This window comes from Sycon ciliatum, chromosome 5, assembly GCF_964019385.1.
Source record: "Sycon ciliatum chromosome 5, ocSycCili1.1, whole genome shotgun sequence".
Lineage (NCBI taxonomy): Eukaryota > Metazoa > Porifera > Calcarea > Leucosolenida > Sycettidae > Sycon > Sycon ciliatum.
Window position 1 is genome coordinate 33,880,776 of NC_088647.1, and position 21,557 is coordinate 33,902,332.

General features: G+C 51.6%; 1 protein-coding gene across 2 annotated transcripts in view; it reads right to left on the reverse strand.

The window, feature by feature from the left end:
• Positions 1 to 21,557, reverse strand: part of LOC135818418 (uncharacterized) — a 106,124-nt gene that overhangs the window by 63,156 nt on the left and 21,411 nt on the right. For both annotated transcript variants that reach the window (XM_065331789.1, XM_065331790.1), the window contains exons 9-12: positions 18,540 to 18,641; positions 18,117 to 18,218; positions 12,688 to 12,789; positions 10,339 to 10,440 (exon numbers count right to left, since the gene is read on the reverse strand). In XM_065331789.1, coding sequence (XP_065187861.1) covers positions 10,339 to 10,440; positions 12,688 to 12,789; positions 18,117 to 18,218; positions 18,540 to 18,641 — 408 coding nt within the window. The remainder of the gene's footprint in view (positions 1 to 10,338; positions 10,441 to 12,687; positions 12,790 to 18,116; positions 18,219 to 18,539; positions 18,642 to 21,557) is intronic.

The window sequence follows — 21,557 nt, forward strand, 5'->3', positions numbered from 1 at the left end:
CCTACCGCACACATACTTGCACCCGCACTTATCCAATCACCCACACACACTCTCTTTCTCACGAATGCACACAAACACACACACACACACACATACACATGCGCGCTCACACTCACACACACTCACACACACACACACACACACACACACACACACACACACACACACACACACACACACACACTTGGCAGCGGGACTACCAGCTAGATTCACTTGACCTTGCGCGCAAAGTTACAGAGGTAGAACTTGTTTTCATGACGGCACTTGGACACAAGCTCTGACCTCTTGTTGAGGGAGCGGGTCTTGTCGGCCCAGGCAATCTCCAGCTTCTCGACCAGACACAGATTGCAGCGCTTCGAGATGTTAGAGTATGGTGCGGCTCTCCTCACAACGGACCACCTGATACTGTAAGGTTTGTTTTCATCCTTCAGTCTCCAGATGTGTCTGGACAGTCTCGTTGAGGTCTCGTGCTTCTTGTGGCGAATAGTATGTTGATGACCATTGAATCGCGTCTTGAATGTCCCTTCCGTTAATCCAGTGTACTCCTTCATGTCGCTGCCGGTTACATGTGCCCTGTACACAATGCTCGATGCTAGACAGTTTCCTTCCAAGGGGCAATCATTTTTGACACGGCAGTTGCAGGTTCTCACATCCTTGGTCTTATTCTGGTGGTCGCTGCGGAGGATACTATTGTTGTGTTGCTTGATGATGGTGGCGACATTTGGCATGCAACTGTAACTGAACTTTAGCGTGTTCCGGTTAAATATCTTTTAGCCCCATCCCTCACACAAACAAGTCAACAAAGAGGCATCTTTGGATTGAGGAGCGCTGGTTTCGAAACAACTGGTTTGAAGCTCAAAGTAGAGCTGGTGTTAGCTCAGAGCAGAGCTGGTGTTAGCTCAAAGTAGAGCTGCTGTTAGCTCAAAGTAGAGCTGCGGTTAGCTCAAAGTAGAGCTGCGGTTAGCTCAAAGTAGAGCTGCTGTTTGCTCAAAGTAGAGCTGCGATTAGCTCAAAGTAGAGCTGCTGTTAGCTCAAAGTAGAGCTGCTGTTAGCTCAAAGTAGAGCTGCTGTTAGCTCAAGGTAGAGCTGCTGTTAGCTCAAAGTAGAGCTGCTGTTAGCTCAAAGTAGAGCTGCGGTTAGCTCAAAGTAGAGCTGCTGTTAGCTCAAAGTAGAGCTGCTGTTAGCTCAAAGTAGAGCTGCGGTTAGCTCAAAGTAGAGCTGCTGTTAGCTCAAAGTAGAGCTGCTGTTAGCTCAAAGTAGAGCTGCTGTTAGCTCAACGTAGAGCTGCAATGCTAAATGGATGTAATATAGCGCAAGGCAGAGCCGCAGCAAATAGCTAGATAACACCAGTTGTGAGAGTGGACCCATGAAACCAGCACTCCGTTAGCTAAGCACTATTGACGCACAGCAAGGGTCAATTAATGTCAGCACAGGCAAGCATTGCGCAGCTAGAGTTCAGTAGCTCATTACTCACCCGAGTTGGGGATCATGGCATCCATGGCACGGCAGCAAGCCGGGATGATAGCTGGCGCTATGCGCTTGTTGTAGTCTGGATGTAGCGTAGACACGCATCGCTCTTTCCACTGACCTGCCACTCGGAAGAAGGAGTCGGGGCACTAGCCATAGCAGCAGTGGTGGCTGCACCAATGTGGACCGAATGCCCGGAGTAGTTCGACTGGGATGGTACACCGGCCGCAACGACAAGAGACCATACTGTTACTGTGAATGACTGCCTGGTCAGCTGCTGTCTGTTCGAGAGTACGAACAAGAGTTGCTCCGGTCCCTCGCGACGAGTGACAGATGGGTAGCTAACAATGGCACGGACCGGGCAGTACGGCGGTACAGACGGGCCAATGTCACTAGTAACGCCTTTACCGAATGGGTCCGTCTTGGATGAAAGCAGGAAGAGTTGCAGGCGTCCGTCACCAGGGGAGCTAGTACAGCCCCGTGTGATGCCATTAGTGAATTCAGCGCACCGAAGAAATCCAAAGAAGCAGCATGACGGCTTGGCAGAGCAGCTTGTCATGGCCATTCAGGATACTACTTTTCCGGCGTGCATCCGTCAGGTGTCGTAGGATTGGCATAGTTATAGGAAGGCGAGGGGTGAGTGCAGCCGTACCATGGCATCGTTGGATGCCCTTCAACACCCTCTTCAGAAGCCACGCATCTACTAAGGGCCAGCAAACCCATTCTCAAGGTGGGCTTTATGCACCGCACTCGCATACACAGATACAGTTCAGGGCACGCTGATCATAGTTCACGCATGAATGTGTGTCCAGGAACGATGACTCGGGCAGCAAAAGTGAGCTTCCCCAGGAGGGACTCGAGTTGACGCTGGCCGATGCTGCGCTCGCTGATAGTAGCCATGAGTGGCGCACGGATCTCGGACAGCTTGTCCTCTGGTAGCCGAGCTTCGTGGCGCTCGCAGTCTAGGACAATACCAAGGAAGGTCAATGATGGTGATGGCCCTTCGAGCTGGGATGGAGCAAAGAGTGCCGAGATATGTGAACGCCCGGAGGGGGATGGTGAGTTGCTGGTTGGCTGCAGCCAAACCAGTGGAGATATCGAGAAAGTCATCGAGGTAGTGAAGCCGGTGATCTATAGCAAACTCGTGCTGCATGATCCAGTTGACTGCTGTGGCTACTGAGTCAAAGACGGCTGGGCTGGAGCGGAGGCCGAAAGGCAGAAAGCGCTCGTAGTAGTAGGAGCCTTCCCAGCGAAGTCCTGACGGCGGACTGGGATCTGCCGAAATGCACTGCGTACATCGAGCTTGGACAACTACACAGGCTGTGGGCATGACATGATGATGTTGATCGCGTTGTCAATGCTCGCGTAGTGCAGAGAGAGCGGCTCGGCAGGAATGCTGTCGTTCGCGCCGGTGCCTTCCGGACTAGACTGATGGTGGATCATTCGCGGCTTGCCGTTCTTTTTGGGGATGGCACCAATACCAGAGCGCATGAACTGAAATGGAGGTGACGGAAATGGGCCTGTGGTCTCGCTGCGGGCGCAGGAAGCAGCTAATTGCTCGGATATAAATGCCGAGTGAGTGAAAGCCAATGGTAGATTATTAGAGAAAACCGAAATGTCGTGTTGGCCGGCAGATCCAAGAGTAAAGCCATGGCCATGGAGAACATACGCAACACATGATTGATCTGAGGGGTTACGTAACAGGCGGGCAAAGTGGTCAGCTAGCAGTGTGGTGTCTGCAGAGTGTATGGGAAAGAAGCTACGTACCGAGTCAAGCGATTCAGTAGCCATTCTGCTAGGAGCGGCGGGGTGGCCAATTGGCTCCGCGCTGCCGCTGGTTGCACATGATGCATGGGTGGTCCTTGCCACACTGGCTGCAGGTGTGGGAGAAGCGGCACGGCGACGAAGAACAGCGACCTCCATTGAAGTTGCGGCAGATTTCTTGGCCGTCGCTGGTATGGCTGCGACCACTGGAGGCAAATGCTGATGGCTTCGGGACGAAAAGGACACAAACCGCCCCTGGATGGACCGTCTTACATTGAGCGCATTTTGGGTGTGCATGGCCTGTGACAGCTATCTACCATAGGTTCACGTCTATGGTGTCCAACCTCTTCGTGCCTGGTTACTGGGCCACGAGCATCCGCAGCTGGCGGTCGTACTCTAGCCACGCGCTTGGGAAGAACTGGCAGTTAGCAGTCAGGATCAACTGCTGGTACGCAATCAGTTCAGCAGTGCGGTGTAGGGCAGCAGCCGTGATAACAGACATGTATGTGGTCCATGCCTCGAGCCGGGTAGCTACATGTGTAATTATCATGAACCTTGCGACGCACCTGCTTCGCGTCATCCAACTCAACGATATTTAGCTGGCTATCGTTATTCGGGCTGTGCACCAGCCGGAATGTTGGGCCGGAAGTGTGCAAGAATTTCAGGCAACAAACTTGAAAAATCTACGAACTCCCCTCGCAAGATACGTTCTTGCACAGCCTTGGGCACAGCTGGTGCAGGTGGCTGATCGGGTGGGTTACAGGAGCTTGGCCTGGCGTAGTGGCGGCAGCTGCCGCATTGCCTTGGCCTTGGGTGAGGAGCGGCGCCGAGAGTGAATGCTCTCCGATAATGAATGGCGGCCGACAAAGCCGACTACACCTCGTCCCGTACGGGAGCGCAGAGATCCGTTGAGCTTGCGTCACCTGAGCTGGCGGAGGAGGCATTGGTGCACGTCGGGCTTCTGGGCTCGCGAGCCGTGTCCGCACTGTCATGTTGCTGGTTCTCCTGGCCGGAGCAGACCTCCCGGAGCAGACCTCACTACCAAGGGCTAGTTGTGCCAGCAAACGGTCCTGTCAAATACTTTTACTAAGTTTCCTTTCGGATTCAAGCCGCGCTGAGAAGGCTCGCCGCGGAGGGCTTGGCAAGGCATTGCCTTGACAGTATCGACAGTAAGGTCAGACATACTGAAGAAATACAGTGTCGAGGTGACACTCGGGCTGGCAGCAAAGCTACGGAAGGAAAAGAAACACTGCTGAAGCACGATCCGTTGTCTGGAAGAGCACAACAGGGCAAGCAAGATTTGTTTTTCTTTTCCGCAAAAATGGGCTGGTGCCATTTGTGATTACGCAGCAAAACAAAGCGCATGACGTCAGTCTTGAATGCAGTACAAAGCAATGCAGTGCAGTGTGTGCGCTAGTTCGGATTGTTGCTAACAAGTACTAGCACAGCTAGGACTCGTACACCAGTATAATTTGCAACCCTTGTGGAAGTGCTTGCTGACGAGTTGCAGGAATCGCTGACCAATGTTCGTGGACACATTCTTACTGAACGGTGGGTTAAATAGCACATTAGAGCTTGCGGTAATGTAGGTTAACACATTGCACAAGCCACCACTTCACACGCGCTCCAGCGGCTTCCAAAGAGCCCGCAGATCCCACGCTATTCATTGATGCATGTCAAGTAACACGCACATGCACGCTGCGGTGGCATGTAACATGCGTACGCCGGAACTCACCTGAACTCGCCAGCCAACCAGCCATATGCGGCTGCAGCACACATCGGAGCTTGAACCCGTAACGCATACACCATACTTCGCGCTGGCCACATTGCTACTTCATATTTGCTTTGCTTGCGCCGTGAGAAGAACACCGGTTTGTTCCTTTCTGCATTCCGGCTAATCCCTGTGCACCCGTCCGATTGGTCTCTACTTGGTATTCAGTGGCAAGGGCAATATTACTTTGACCGAGTGTTGCCGTTCGGCCTACGCTCCAGCCCGTTTCTATTCGACCAGGTTGCCAGTGCCATTGAGTGGATCATTACTACTAACTTTGCCATCCCTCACCTCCTTCACTATCTAGACGATTTTCTTAATATCAGCCCTCCTCAGCGAAGCCTTGCTATCCAGGCAAAGGACGTCATCCTGCAAGCATTCGAATACCTATCAATCCCACTAGCCGAAGAAAAGCTCGAGGGCCCGTTCACATCCCTGGTCTTCCTCGGAATTGTGCTGGACACGGTGCGCATGGAAGCCCGTCTCCCAGACGACAAACTGGCGGACCTCCGCGAGCTCCTCAGCGAGATGTCACGCTGCACCCAGACCACGCAACGCAAACTCGATCACTTCCTGGGGAAACTCTCCTTTGCGTCGAGCGTCGTCGTACCAGGCAGAACATTTACACGGCGCTTATGGGATATCAACAAGAGGTTTAGCCGCGCCAAGCCCTATTTCCGTATCACTCTGACGGGCGAGGCCAGGAAAGACATCCGCTGGTGGCAGCTTCTGATCCAGCACTGGAACGGGAAGGCATTCCTCCTCTATAACAGCAGTACATCGTCGGCCGACCTTGGACTGTACACAGACGCTAGCGGCACTCTCGGCTGGGGCGCATTCTACGGCAAGGAGCAGCGCTGGATCCAGGGCAGATGGACAAAGGAGCAAGAAGAAGAGAGCATCGGATACAAAGAGCTCTATGCCGTGGCGATGGCTTGCAGTACTTGGGGCCATCTGTGGTCCCGGCAACGTATCGTAATGCATTGCGACAATCAGTCCGTTGTCGAATGCGTGAAGTCAACCTCCAGCAAGTCACCAGGCATGATGTCACTGCTGCGTGCATTGTTCTTCGTTTGTGCAACTCACAGCTTCACCATTACTGCCAAATATGTACCTGGCCATCTGAATTCGATCGCCGATGCTCTGTCTCGTTTCAACCTGCAGGCATTCCAGCAGCTGGCACCATCGGCACGGCAAGCCCCGGACACTGCAATCCACCTCCCCCTCCTGGACTGATGCGGGAGGTCGCCGACCTGGCAGCCATGGCAATCGCCCCGACAACGCGGCGCACGTACACCACTGGCGAAAGGAAGTTTACGCAATTCTGTGCGTTGCAGAGATGGACGCCCATGCCGGCTACAGACACGATGCTCAGCTGCTTCGCAGCACACCTCACGCAATCGGTTCAACCACAGACAATTCACGTCTACATGGCCGCAGTACGCAACATGCATCTCGAAGCCGGATTCCGAGATCCAACGATGAACGCGTTGCTGCTGCCACGTGTTACGCGAGGCATCAAGAGGACGGTGACTGACTCAGCAACCCAGCGCACTCGCCTCCCAATCACCATTGATTTGCTGCGGAAGCTCCTCAACCAACTCAGCCTGGACCAACGGCGTCACCAGCAGGACAAGTGCATGCTCAAGGCGGCAATGGTGCTCGCCTTTTTCGGATTTCTCCGATGCGCGGAATTCACTGCGCCTCCGGCCGGGTTTGACCCGGCCACTCATGCCACGCGCCAGGATGTGACTCTGGACGTCACTCAAGGACGCACATATATCCGCTTCCACATCAAGCAATCGAAGACGGACCAATTCCGTCAGGGACATGCAGTGATAATCGGTAGTACCACTTCACAACCTTGCCCGGTTGCTGCCCTCCTGGCATATTTTACAGTCTGTCCATCTGACGCCGCTGACGCACTCTTCCGCTACCGCTCTGGGAGACCGCTGACCAGGCAGGCGCTGACAGAAGAGCTCCGACAGCTTCTCCCACTCACGGGAACACCCAATTCGCGCGATTACGCCGGTCATTCGTTCCGCATCGGTGCCGCCACAACGGCAGCCATGGCGGGTACCCCTGACTGGCTAATCAGGGCAATGGGCCGATGGAGGAGCGACAGCGTCTTGCGCTACATCAGGACCACCGACACAGACATGGCGCAGCTGACCCAAAAGCTGTCAGAGGTACAAGCGCATCACAGAACGCATTGAGGTATGTAAGAACCCGCCACGCGGGCACACAACTCACACCCATGCATGTACCCGCACGGCTGACTGTTTGGAACAGCACAGCAACTTGCTCTGCTAGGATTGTGCTGACAAAATGCGCTGATAGCAACAACAGTGTCATTCACGTGCATTGCAATATGTCACAACTTAGCATGGAGGCTGGGCAACCATGGGCCAGCTATCTCCTCTCATCTGGCAATTATCACGGCCTTCGGCCATCACACTCATACTCCCACACTCCTGCCTCCTAACGGGCATTGCACTTCGTGCGTGGGCCGTCCACACTCCGTCCATTTCATGGGCGCCCATCTCATGGGCTGCACTTTGTGCGTGGACATACATACACACTATCATACAGGCTGTCCACACTCCGCCCAGTTCATGGGTGCCCATTTCATGGGCTGCACCTCGTGCGTGGACTATCCTACATGATTATCACATGCCAGATTCGGTTGCCCAGCACTCCATGAATCCTCCATATGATGTGTGCTCTCCATTGGTCTGCAATAGCGAGTGCATGCGTGTTAATAGCACATTAGAGCTTGCGGTAATGTAGGTTAACACATTGCACAAGCCACCACTTCACACGCGCTCCAGCGGCTTCCAAAGAGCCCGCAGATCCCACGCTATTCATTGATGCATGTCAAGTAACACGCACATGCACGCTGCGGTGGCATGTAACATGCGTACGCCGGAACTCACCTGAACTCGCCAGCCAACCAGCCATATGCGGCTGCAGCACACATCGGAGCTTGAACCCGTAACGCATACACCATACTTCGCGCTGGCCACATTGCTACTTCATATTTGCTTTGCTTGCGCCGTGAGAAGAACACCGGTTTGTTCCTTTCTCACCCACCCACCTCTTCCCATCTATGAATAATATTGATATCCTTGACTCAACACAGGTATCATAATTCATACAAGACGAAAATAAATAGGAGTGCTGGGCCAGCTATCTCCTCTCATCTGGCAATTATCACGGCCTTCGGCCATCACACTCATACTCCCACACTCCTGCCTCCTAACGGGCATTGCACTTCGTGCGTGGGCCGTCCACACTCCGTCCATTTCATGGGCGCCCATCTCATGGGCTGCACTTTGTGCGTGGACATACATACACACTATCATACAGGCTGTCCACACTCCGCCCAGTTCATGGGTGCCCATTTCATGGGCTGCACCTCGTGCGTGGACTATCCTACATGATTATCACATGCCAGATTCGGTTGCCCAGCACTCCATGAATCCTCCATATGATGTGTGCTCTCCATTGGTCTGCAATAGCGAGTGCATGCGTGTTAACCATGTGATATTCCGGTGTCTCTTCCTTTGTCTCTTCCTTTTCCCACTCTTCCGTTCCTCCAAGAACTGGACGGTCTCATTGTACCCGCTGTCTCTGAGCGCATTGTTGTACATTTGAGATGCGTCCTGGAATGTCTCCTCATCCGTTGATATGTCCGTTAGTCGTCGGCTGATGGAAGAGGGCAAGTTCTGGATGATGATTGGTGGGTGGTTGGATTTGTGATGGACATACAGTGGCCGGTCGTTGGGTTTCCGATATGGACGGTATTTGCCAGTGCGTAGGTCCAGCGTGATGTCTAGGAAGTCGACTGATTTCAGGTTTGCCTGGATGGTAATTTTTAGTCCTAGGCTGTTGAAAACTTTGGTCATGTCCTTTCTGATCCTGTCCACTTCCGGTCCCGATACGTTCCGGAACACTGCCAGCCCATCGTCGCGGTAGAGTCCAATGTCACTGCCGTTGTACACCTCGGATAGTTTGGCCAAGGCCAGCGTGCCGACCAACTCACAGACTTCAGCACCGTCATAGCATCCCATCGTCACATCGAATACTCCGCTTCCCTTCTTCAACCACTCTTTCCCGAGGCCGAATAGCAGGGATTTCCGTGCATGGAGGATAGCTTCCTGGTCCTCCGAAGACACCGACGTGAAGCCTCTGGCAAACTCCAACGACGTTAATAATAGTTCTTCCGAGATAGACGGGTAGAACTCCACGACATCAAAACATACAAAAACGCAGTTTTGCTTTTCCTCCAGCCCCTCGAACCAGTCGATCACGGCGGATGTGTTCTTCCAGGCATTTGTTGGCAGTTGGCGCCGGATATCCTGGACTATCCTTTCCAGGATCGCCTTTGATACCTTTCCGACCTCGCTCTTCGCCGGATTGATGAGGCGGCATGGGAGGTTGTCGTTAAAGTTGTCTTTGTGGTCTTTTAGAGTCACGTACGCGTCCTTTTTTGCCATACAATCCATTCTCTCGTCCAATCCACGCGCATTGGCTATATTCCTAGCCTCCACATTTATGTCGTCGTATGTCTCTTCCGGTGCTTGCTTGTAGTTCTTGGTTACATTGTCATGCATCATTTTCTCGTAGCGGTCCTTGTTGACGGCATACATGTTCCTTGTCTTGTCCGCTGCCACGAAGATGTCGCTTGACTCCCGGATGTGAGCGATGTCATCCTCGAGCCGCCGCTGGAAACTGTCCGTTGTCCTTTTAAAATCTACACACTCTCTTATTATTATTTTTCTCACCCCACACCCCTCTACTCTGTTATCGGCCCTCCTAAGAGTTGTATTCATCACTGTTGAGGCTTTCGATGGAAAATAAAAGAATACTACTACTACTACCTTCTTTTCTCCTATTTTCTTTCACATAGTGCATTTCGTACTCTTCCACGTATAATTATGTTGTTGTTTTTTGCTAGATTTCATTATCATCAGACGTATTTCCCTGATGAATGTCTCTTGAAAACTTGTTAGGAAATTTTATTATCCCTATTTTATTTTTGTTGATTACTACGTCCAATGTACGCTTCGCTGATTCTGCTGATTAACTAAATTTGTGCCTGAGAAAGTGATCATGTCATGTGAACAGTGAAACCAACATGGCTGACATCATGTGACCCATAGATGCATGGGATGAGTGGAGTTGTAACCAACATGGCTGCCCTGCATAGTCATGTGACAGATGTGAAACCACTCTACTACATCATCAGTGTACTAAGAGCATGAAATGAGTGGAGACAGACAGACAGAAACTTGAGAGCAAGCATCAACAATCAGTGCGCATGGTGTGTTTACCTCAGCCATCCAGAGTACCTGTTGGGGATTGCACTCTAGCAGGTATTTGACAACGGACAGGTGGCCTTCACCGGCCGCTATGTGTATTGGTGCCTTCTTGAACTGCAGGAAAACCAGACGACGTCGCCATAGAGACACATGCAAACCAAAAGAAGTCTGAGCTATTCATCATGGATCGGGTTGAAATACAGTGAAACTTGTCCATGCTCTTGCTTAGTGGTGGCATACAGTTTGATAAGGCATGCTTGACTGAGCGTCCTTGCTTTGTACAGACACTCTCATAAGGCATGCTTGACTGAGTGTCCTTGCTTCGTACAGACACTCTCATAAGGCATGCTTGACTGAGTGTCCTTGCTTCGTACAGACACTCTCATAAGACATGCTTGACTGAGTGTCCCTGCTTCGCACGGACAGACCTCGCTTACCCGTTCCTCTTGTATCCGGATCCCTCGCCATCCGGAAGAACCTTTGGTGACCGAGTTACTGCATGTCATGCATGCATACAGTATGTGTGTCTGATTATCCAGTTCCCTCGCCTATCCCGGGATATGTTTGTGGAAAACGGATGTGTGCGGTTATGCGAGGTGTGACTGTACTATCGTGTAGGTATGTACAGTTAGGTTGTCTTAAAGGGGAAGTATACCCTAAAATCAAATTTTCACCAGTTGTAGTCTTCTGGGTGCTGAGTCGAATGGTCTTGGTCCGAGGAAGCTGCGACGCTCCCTTCCTACTTGAATCCCAATCGAACTCGCGCACTTCCACCGAAACTGGGTGACTGCGCCCTACTAGATGGGGATTTGTATGCAAAATGTCACTAAAAGCGCCATTTCGTTCTTATAAAAGCACGGATGACCGCGATTGGCCCATATGTTGTAGTCTTTTGGACGCTGAGTCGACTGGTTTTGGTCCGAAAAGGCTGCGATGCAGCGTTCCTCCTTTATTCCCAATCGAACATGGTTGAACAAGCGGTCACGTGCTCCTGCGTACACCAGTCAGCTGGTCACCGTGCCTGCAGGGTACAACTTACTAGCCTGTTTGACCTTTTTTGGGTGCAGTCCTGTCACTCGAGTTGAACTCGAGTTGAACCTTGGTGTGAAAGTTGTCACCTGCTGGCGCGGTGACCAGGTGATTTGGGCACCCAGGAGCACGTGACCGCTTGTTCAACCATGTTCGATTGGGAATAAAGGAGGAACGCTGCATCGCAGCCTTTTCGGACCAAAACCAGTCGACTCAGCGTCCAAAAGACTACAACATATGGGCCAATCGCGGTCATCCGTGCTTTTATAAGAACGAAATGGCGCTTTTAGTGACATTTTGCATACAAATCCCCATCTAGTAGGGCGCAGTCACCCAGTTTCGGTGGAAGTGCGCGAGTTCGATTGGGATTCAAGTAGGAAGGGAGCGTCGCAGCTTCCTCGGACCAAGACCATTCGACTCAGCACCCAGAAGACTACAACTGGTGAAAATTTGATTTTAGGGTATACTTCCCCTTTAAATACAACTCGCTGTATTCTGATAAGACAAACTCTTGCTTAGCACGGTCATTGTCCAGGTGTTGATCCATACTGAAGTCTGTTAGAATAAGAAGTACCTCGGATGCTAAAATACACTTTCCTGCTGGCCAAGGGGGGGGGGGGGTACGTCTCATAAGAATTCTACAAAATGTCCCTGGAGGCTCCACAAAGAGTGTGTGTTTACCTAGAGGAAGGGAATGATTGATAACCTAGTATAATATGGGCCGGGAGGCCAGAAAAGGGTTTTGATGTCTCAGCTGTGACTGGAGGGCTGGTAGTAATTACTGGGGACCAGGAACCTCTAGGAGAACTTAGCTGCTAAAGAGTCACAGTTTAAAACCAAGTAGGAGCTTCCCTGACCAGGTTGTCCCGTGTGACTCCAAGCAATTACAGGCCTGAGTAGGGTCAGGTTACCATTGCTCAAGCCAAGCGCGTCACACTCAGCTTCATGCATGGAGGCCAAAACAAATTATAATCATTGTATAGGGTATACAACACACGCACATACACACCACGGTACACATGTGCACCAGGGCTGAATTTATTCGGTATTGCATCGCAGTTTGCTACTCAAAAATCACAGTGACATGCAGAAAACTGCCATACATACATGTACAGGCTATCCATGTTTTTTGTAGCTTACGCCACAATTGAGATTTTGCACAGCAAAATTTGCATATGACAGTAAATTCATCCCTGTGCACATACACACACACATGCACACACGTACACATGCACACACGTACACATGTACACACGCATGCACACACACACACACACACACACACACACACACACACACACACACACACACAGAGGCAGTGCTAGTACATACGGTGTTACTCGTGGATAGCTGATTGGCGTCTTTCTCCACGATCCACTTCACAACGTCCAAGTTACCGTGCTCTGCGGCATAATGAAGAGCCGTCTCCCCCATCTGTTTTGGACATGAAAACAAAAATGTAATGATCAAATGGTCAGACCCTATCAGGGAAGTACGCCACTGTGGAGTGAAGAACACCTTGGTCTGTACCTGCTTTGCGCAGATTCGCACCGGACCACCATGATTGTCATAGCTACGCACAAATACACGTGCTTTCCAACTCTCTTACGGCCGTTGGAAGGCGTAAAAATAAATAGCACAATGGCTTTCCAAACAAAGCTATCTGTGTCTCTCTCAATTACAGCATTGTGATGTTGCTGCATCATGTCCATTTACAAGGTTTGTGCACCAGTTTGTTTGTTTGTTTAGCTTGATTTTACTTCATCATAAGCACAGTGTATGGTCCCTGCCTAGACCATACAATGATCTAATCATGCAGTTTATACACACACGTAACTGGCTCACTCTGAACTGCTCTGAACTCGGAATGTAATTATCTTCAACCAGACTCAGCTGCAGCAAGAGAAGACTGCCTCCGAACATCCCAAAACCAACTTCACACGAGCATGCATCTCTAGTGCGCATGCTCGTGAGAAGTCATAATAATATGACTTGACTGAGGGACACAACAATTCCCCCACCACTAGAAAAAGACGAACATGGAAAACAGTAATAAGAGTGGTTCAAATACGTATGGATGGCTACTATGCGAGTGTCTGATCTGCAACCAATTATGTCATCATTCGCTATAGAATTATAACCGATACCCATGGCTGACATAGTAACTATTCATGTATTTATGACGGCTAATACCTATAATTATTTGAACTATTTACAGAAACAAGATTTGTATACACATTATAATACAGTTCATGACCACTGCAGTAACTGGAAACCACTACTTGGCTTGAGTGCGGTACCGTTCAGGTATGACAACCTGGCGGCCGGACCGGGTCGTACTAGTGTTCTGACCAGGTGTCGATGGTGTTGGCATTCTAGACTCAGACTCACTATCCGTAGGTATTGTCGTGGTTGTTGGTGTAGGGCTGACTGTTGACTGACTTGACGGTTGTTTCTCAGCGGTAGTAGGACTTGAACTTGAAACTGTACCGGTAGAAGAAACACTGGGACCAGTATCAGCGGATGACGATGGAGCCTGATGCGTCGATTTAGGGGGAGCTTCAGCCACATCCTCCCTCACAAACTCAGACAAAGGAACTGAACGTGCTCTCAACTGGTTGCGATGACGCTTCCACAAAGCATCCTGAACTTGAACTTGGTAGTTGACTGGACTGATGACTGACACGATGCGACCTGGGACCCACTTTGAACCATAAGAGCCAAAATTTAGAGTGAACACAGCGTCGCCTGGTTGGAATTCTGGGGTCTTGTTCATGTTGCGTTCGTAAGCGTCAACAGACGGTTTGGCGGTCTGTTTTAGCGTGTCAAAACGGGTACGTGGTTGACGCATCATAAGCATCTCAGCTGGTGACTTGTTGTTTGCTGAAGGGGTTGTACGATGTGACAGGAGGAAGCGTTGTAGCGTAGCGTGTAGGTCACCCTGCGTACCCATGGCTTTCAATTTTGACTTGAAAACCCCAACATAGCGTTCTGCTAACCCGTTGGTTGCCGGATGTCCAGGAGCGGAACAAGTGTGTCGAATGCCATTCTTGTGTAGGAATGATTGAAATTCTTCACTCGTGAATTGTGAGCCGTTGTCCGATACGATGTGATGTGGTAGGCCAAACAAAGCGAAGACACGGCGTAAAGCAGCGATAGTAGTAGCGGACGTTGCACGGTCCATAGGAACAATATCCAGAAATCGAGAATATGAATCAACAATGACAAGAAACATCTTGCCCATGAAAGGACCGGCGTAATCAATATGTAAGCGTTGCCAAGGTCCCGTCGGCCATGACCAGCTACCAAACTCCTTCGCTGGCAGGCGTGCTTCAGCTTGGCATTCCGGACACTGGGCGCAAACCTGCTCCAAATCTCTGTCGATACGAGGCCACCACATGTAGCGACGTGCCAAGCGTTTCATACGAACTACACCTGTGTGTTCATAGTGAAGATCGTTCAGCAAGAACTCACGTAATGATTCTGGAACAATGACACGATCGTTCCAAAGAAGGATATTGTCAGACACAGACAACTCCCAGCGCTTCGCAAAGTACGGCTGTAGAGTTTGATCAATGGTTTCCGGCCACCCATTCAGTACATGGTGCCAAACTGTCTTCAGTATAGGATCCCGTTGCGTTTCGGTAGCAACTGTGTCCGCATTAATGACTTCGCTTTCAATGAATAGTACCTGTTCATCAGCTACCTCGTCGGAGCAGGGAGCGCCAGGACCAGGTTGGCGCGACATGAAATCAGCGAATGGGTTTTGGCGCCCTGGGATGTGCTTGATAGAGTAGTCGTATGCCGCTAGGGCCAACTTCCATTTCTTGAGTCTCGGTGACACCAAGTACGGAACGCCGTCTGTACACCCAAGCAGTTTAACAAGCGGCTGGTGGTCTGTTTCGAAAATGAACTTGCGACCGAGAAGGTACTGGCGGAAAGTAGTAGCTCCGAACACCACGGCAAGCGCCTCTCGCTCGATGTTAGAGTAGTTCTTTTCCGCCTTGGTCAAAACACGCGAGGCATATGCAATGGGACGGAAATGACCAGGTCGCTCTTCTTGCAATAGCACCGCTCCTAGACCTACGCCTGAGGCGTCAACTTGGACCTTGATGTCCTTCGTAGTGGAGTAGAAAGCCAACGTTTCAGTGGCGCAGAGTGCACATCTGATTGCGTCAAACGCGTTGCTCTCACTAGACTCCCACTTCCACACAGCATCTTTTTTGAGTAAGGCGTACAACGGTGCCATGATGGTGGCAAAATTCGGAATGAATGCTCTGACGTAGTTCGCAGAACCGATGAACGATTGCAGTTAACTCACAGTAGTTGGAGGTTTTGCGTCTTTCATGGCTGTAGTGCGCTCGGCTGATGGCGATACACCCTCCGCTGAGAATGTGTGCCCCAAGTAGGAGATGCTGTCAAGCATGACTTCAAACTTCTCGAGTTTTAGTTTCATGCCGACTTCTTGCAGGCGCTGGAGAACTTTCACAAGGGTCGCTCGATGCTCGTCAGGTGTTTTGCCCGTAACCACAATGTCATCGATGTATACAATGCATCCATCGATGCCAGCCAGCACAGTCTCCATGGTGCGCTGAAAAATGGCAACAGCCGAGTGTACACCGAACGGTAAGCGCACATATTCAAACAAACCACGGTGAGTATTGATAGTGGTGTACTTTCGGCATGATTCATCGAGCTCGAGCTGGTGATACGCCTGCTTGAGATCGATTTTGGTGAATTTCGTACCGCCTGACAATTTAGCGCGGATCTCAGCGATTGTAGGTAGCGGATAGCTTTCCAGCGGTGAATGTGCATTTAGAGTGCGCGAGTAATCCGCACAAATGCGAATCGAGCCATCCGGCTTTTTGACCGGAACAGTTGGCGTTGCCCATTGTGAATATTCAACTTTCTCGAGAATGCCATCGCGCTCGAGTTGATCAAGAGCCTCATCGTATTTCTCAGTAATTGCAAATGGGACTTTGCGAGGCTTGAGGAAAACCGGGTGTGCGTCGTCAACACGCAGGTTGACCTTCATTGTGTTTAGTTTGCCCATTGAGGTAGAATCAAACAGATCTGGAAATTGGGCCATAATTTCCTCACGCAGTTGAATTTGTGCCACGGTTTCATCAATTCTAGTTTTGACAGAGAAGATTTCATTCCATGGTAATTGAAACAGTTGTAGCATGTCCCTTCCCAAAAGGGATGGTCCCGAGACATCTACAACTCTGAGCTTAACGGGCGCTGTCGTACCATTCAAGGTGACATTCATTTCAAGCTCGCCCAGGCAGGTAATAGGCTTATCAGAGAAACCCCTCAACAGTACGGTGGATTTAGGTAAGGTAGACAGAACCCCACCCAGCTTCTCGAAATCCCGTTTATTTAGTATGGACACACCACTGCCAGTATCAACTTCCATGCGAATAGGGATGGGTACCTCATTGATTACAACATCCACAGCAAACGGGGGTACGCTGCCTGTAGTATCACGTACAGTATACATTGGAACGCTCTCACCTGCGTCTTCACAGTCAGAGTCGGAGGTAGAAAGATCCTCACCCATGACATGGTGACAGTCACGCTTGTCTCTCTGCAGTTTAGTACGACAAACCTTCTCCAGATGCCCCCGTTTGTGGCAGTACCGGCACTCGGCGTCCTTATGTCGACACTTGTTTGCCAGGTGCATATCCGACCCGCAGCGAAAACAATGCTTTCCGGACGCCATCGGCTGCTTGGTGGATCGACGTTCCTTCGTCATGTGTACGGGAATGTCCGTGGGAGACCCGATCGACGCAGAAGCAGCAGAGGGTGCAGTGAATTGTTTTGAGTAGGAAATGGCCAGTTCCTCCTTGCTAGCCAGGTCGATGACTTTCTCAAACGTGTCAATATCGGACTCCTTGGAGAGTAACAATTTCCGTCGTATCGTCGAGCTTGCCATGCCCGAAATAACTGGTCCGTGAGGGCTCGGTCACGATGGGAGCCAAATTGACAATCGACAGCAGCACGCTTGAGTTTATTAGCAAAATCGACTGTAGTTTCACCCGGAGCTTGGGAGACTTGGCGAAACTGAAAAGCGGCGGTGGTTGGGGTAGTGTTCTTTTTGTAGTATTTCTCCAGTACAGCACAAAGCTCGTCATACTTCTTTGACGCGATCTCGTCAGGTAGGATCAGGGATTTCAAGGTTGAGTAGACCGTCTTAGAGAGCAGGGAAATTAGATGCGCTGTCATTCTCTTCTCCGCTGCTCTCTTTTCACCAGAAGAGGCATTGGACGCCACGACACCAATACTATTGGCACAGAAGAAAAATTCAACGCGTTCGCGATAGTCTTTGAAATCACCCCCGTCGAAAGGCTCGATGGTGGCGGCGTAGGGCAAGTAAGTATTCGTCGCCATTTGTATGGTCCCTGCCTAGACCATACAATGATCTAATCATGCAGTTTATACACACACGTAACTGGCTCACTCTGAACTGCTCTGAACTCGGAATGTAATTATCTTCAACCAGACTCAGCTGCAGCAAGAGAAGACTGCCTCCGAACATCCCAAAACCAACTTCACACGAGCATGCATCTCTAGTGCGCATGCTCGTGAGAAGTCATAATAATATGACTTGACTGAGGGACACAACACACAGGCAAAATCTGCCTTCTCACTGGGCGTACTGCCACAGTTCTTGCAAAATGATGAAGACCTCATTGCAATCTATTCGCCAGTCACCCTGGGCTCGGCTGATGAGACAACTACTAAATCCGACAACAACTTACATCAGACACCCAGGAGAGTTGTACGGCGTTCAGCTGCCACAAGTACTCGATGGCTGCGACGTGCCCTCCCTGTGCAGCAGCATGCATTGGGCCACAGCCATCCTGCAAATCACACGCATGGAAATGGTGGAAAGTGAAACCAGCGCACGTCACAAGGAAGCCAGTTGCAAGTCCGACGAGGCCATTCTTATCATTGCTTCCTTAGAAAATGTCCACAGTGACGCACAGTGACGCACATACAGTGACAGAAAATTTGTAGACGGTAGAGATAAGGTGCAATACAGCAACGCCAATTCATAGAATTGTGTTGGTGGTAAAGTGCACATCCCGCTTACTAGCATCACGGCCTTCTCCCATGGACGGGTCGGCAAGACACGTGCAAACAATAGCACAAACTCATGCACACCCAAGGGAATTACTTACAAGGCGCCGTATCGACGTCACACCGGGATAGTTCTCGCCAATCCAGCGTAATATCTCCAGCCGGTCGTAGCGAGCGGCACAGTAAAATGCTGTTTCACCAGCCTAGCACACAGTGACAAACACACACACACACACACACACACGCACCCGCACACACACACACACACACCTGTCCTGTCCTGTAGAGCCACTACCACTAGGGTCACGTGGGCCCCGGAGGGGCAGCAGAGAGAGAGAAGGAGCACACCACCCGATGGCGCTCCAGATGCGAGACTAGTCGGAACCGGTGAGAGCAGATACACATATGCGGGAACTTGTCCCGTTCTCTGGCCGTTGGACGGTGGCAGTGCGTTGAACAGCGATGGCGGTTGCGTTCCTGGGTTGAGCGGAAACAACGATTGCAGGTGCCACAGTGAGCATTGCAGCAACTCCGAGCGGTAGAGTCAACGGTGACAACAGCAGCTGGTTCGGTCGGTACTGGGCACGAGGTAGAAGCGGAGCAACGACGCACAGCCAAGCCTCCGCGGCTTCGGAACCAACGATGACACCGAGGGCACTGACATGCGCCTCTCTGCTCCGAAACCAGCTTCTGCCGTTCAGCCGTGCACTTGTGCCTAGCGAGGTCGCCCTGGCGTGCGAAGTGCCGGGCGCATGTGAAACAAGTCACCGGTGCCGGTACGAGGGGATCCGGGGCGTCCGAGGTGTAAGCCAACCCCCAGTCTGGACGAGAGTCACAGGCCACTCTGTACCAGTCCGCTTCAAGGTCTCGTGAGCGAAGGTCCTTTACAGTGCAGTCTTTCCACCGCCGACGTGGGCCATGTGCCGGGCGACGAGATGGCAGGGTGCCGAACAGCAACTGTTTGGGCAATCGCACGTCGTCCATGCGGGCGACATGGCCTAGCCACTCGAGGCGCCGATGCTGAACCTTGGTGACGATGGTTTCAGAGTCACCCCACCACTCAAGCAGTTGGTTGTTTGATATGTGGTCATCCCAGCAACGATGGCATGTGATACCCAATATCGACCACACGCATCGCATGTGGAAAACAAACATGCGACGAAGGTCCTGCTTCAGCGGCGCCCAGCACTCGGACCCATACAGGAGCAGAGACAGGACACAAGCATTAAAAACACAGCGTTTAATATGAAGATCTAAGTTCTTGTTCCTGAAAACAGATTGCTGCAGAGCACCACAAGCCCGGGACACACTTGCCACCCGAGCGCTGATATCCTGCGAAGATCGGCCGCGCCACAGAGGATGATACACCCCAGGTACTTGAACACCGGCACACACTCAATGTCCACACCGGCAAGCTGTATGGGCGCCTGGTCCGCAGCCGTGACGCCAGCTCCCGCAACCAAGAACTTGGTTTGGGTCGCGCTCACGGTGAGGCCGAACTCCGAAGCGGTCGAGTTGAACAGGTCCAAGGCAATCTCAGCACCAGCACGCGACGTTGCAAACAGGGAGGAATCGTCCGCGAACTGTGCCTCTAGGGCAGTGGCAGCGGTGTCAGCCCGGCGTGCCTTGCGATATAGTTGACCCTCACCATAATGGTAGCTGAACTCGAAACCAACGCCAGGAATACCTCTGACCCTCTGTTGCCACTTGGTGACTACTGCCCACATGAAGATGTTGAAGAGGACAGGAGCCATAGTGCAGCCTTGCCGCAAGCCGTTGGTGACGCTAAACGGATCCACGTCTGTGCCACTCACGCGCAATACTGCAGACATCTCATGGTGGAAAGATCGGATGACTGCAAGCATGGGGGGAGGGACACCAGCACGGGAGAGCACCTGCCAGAGGCACTCACGGGGCACGGAGTCGTAGGCCTTCTTCAGGTCAATGAAGACGAAGAAACCCTTGGCTGTATGCTCGATGGTCTTCTCGAGCAGCTGACGTACGCTGAACATCATGTCCGTGCAGCATCTGCCTCGCCGAAAGCCGCATTGTGATTCCGGGAGGAAGCTGCTGGCCAGGCCCTGGAGTCTCGTCTGAATGAGACTCGCCAGGACCTTGCCGACAACATCGAGCAGCGCGATGCCACGCCAGTTGTCGCATCGGGTCAGGTCCCCTTTCTTCGGGATTGGCACAAGGGTAGCGTCTACCCACTCCTGCGGCACTTGGCCGTGCCGCCACACATCTCCGAATAGCTCCACAAGCTTGTTGTTCAGCGACTCACCCCCTCCCTTTACCATTCTTCAAGTGAGCAACGGCGCGGCACACTTCGCGCAGCGTTGGAGGTTCAGCAAGGTCTTCGGCAAGCGGTAGTTGAGGGATACCATTCAGCGCATTCGGTGTCCAAGTGCTCATGACGTTGAGCACTCCAGAGAAGTGCCTTCCCCGGCGCTGTCCCTGCTCACGCGGTGACGTGCATATATGTCCGTTCTCGTCAACGATCGCTGCTGTCCGTACTGGTTGGAGGCCACGCCCAGCAGACTGGAGGTCATGGATACATTTCCACACGACAGCGCCATTGAAATGGGCGTCGGTGGCCGCCTGAGCTTTAGATTTGATCCAGTCTACTCTGGCCGTTTCGATTGCTGCACGTGTGTTCGATCAGGCTGCCTTAAACTCCTGATGAAACGGAGTGTCTCGCTGCTGGCCACGGCGAAGCCAATCCTCGTAGGCCGCATTCCGCGTGTCCAGTAGGTGTTGGATGTTTGGCAGGGCTTCATGGAACCAGTCCGGCTGACGCCGTTTGGAAAATCCAAGGGCTGTGGATGCAGCAGTGTCAAGGGTGGACTTGATAGAGGACCATTTCTCACTAATGTTGGCACACACACACACACACACACACACACACACACACACACACACACACACACACACACACACACACACACACACACACACACACACACACACACACACACACACACACACACACACACACACACACACACACACACACACACACACACACACACACACACACACACACACACACACACACACACACACACACACACACACACACACACACACACACACACACACACACACACACACACACACAC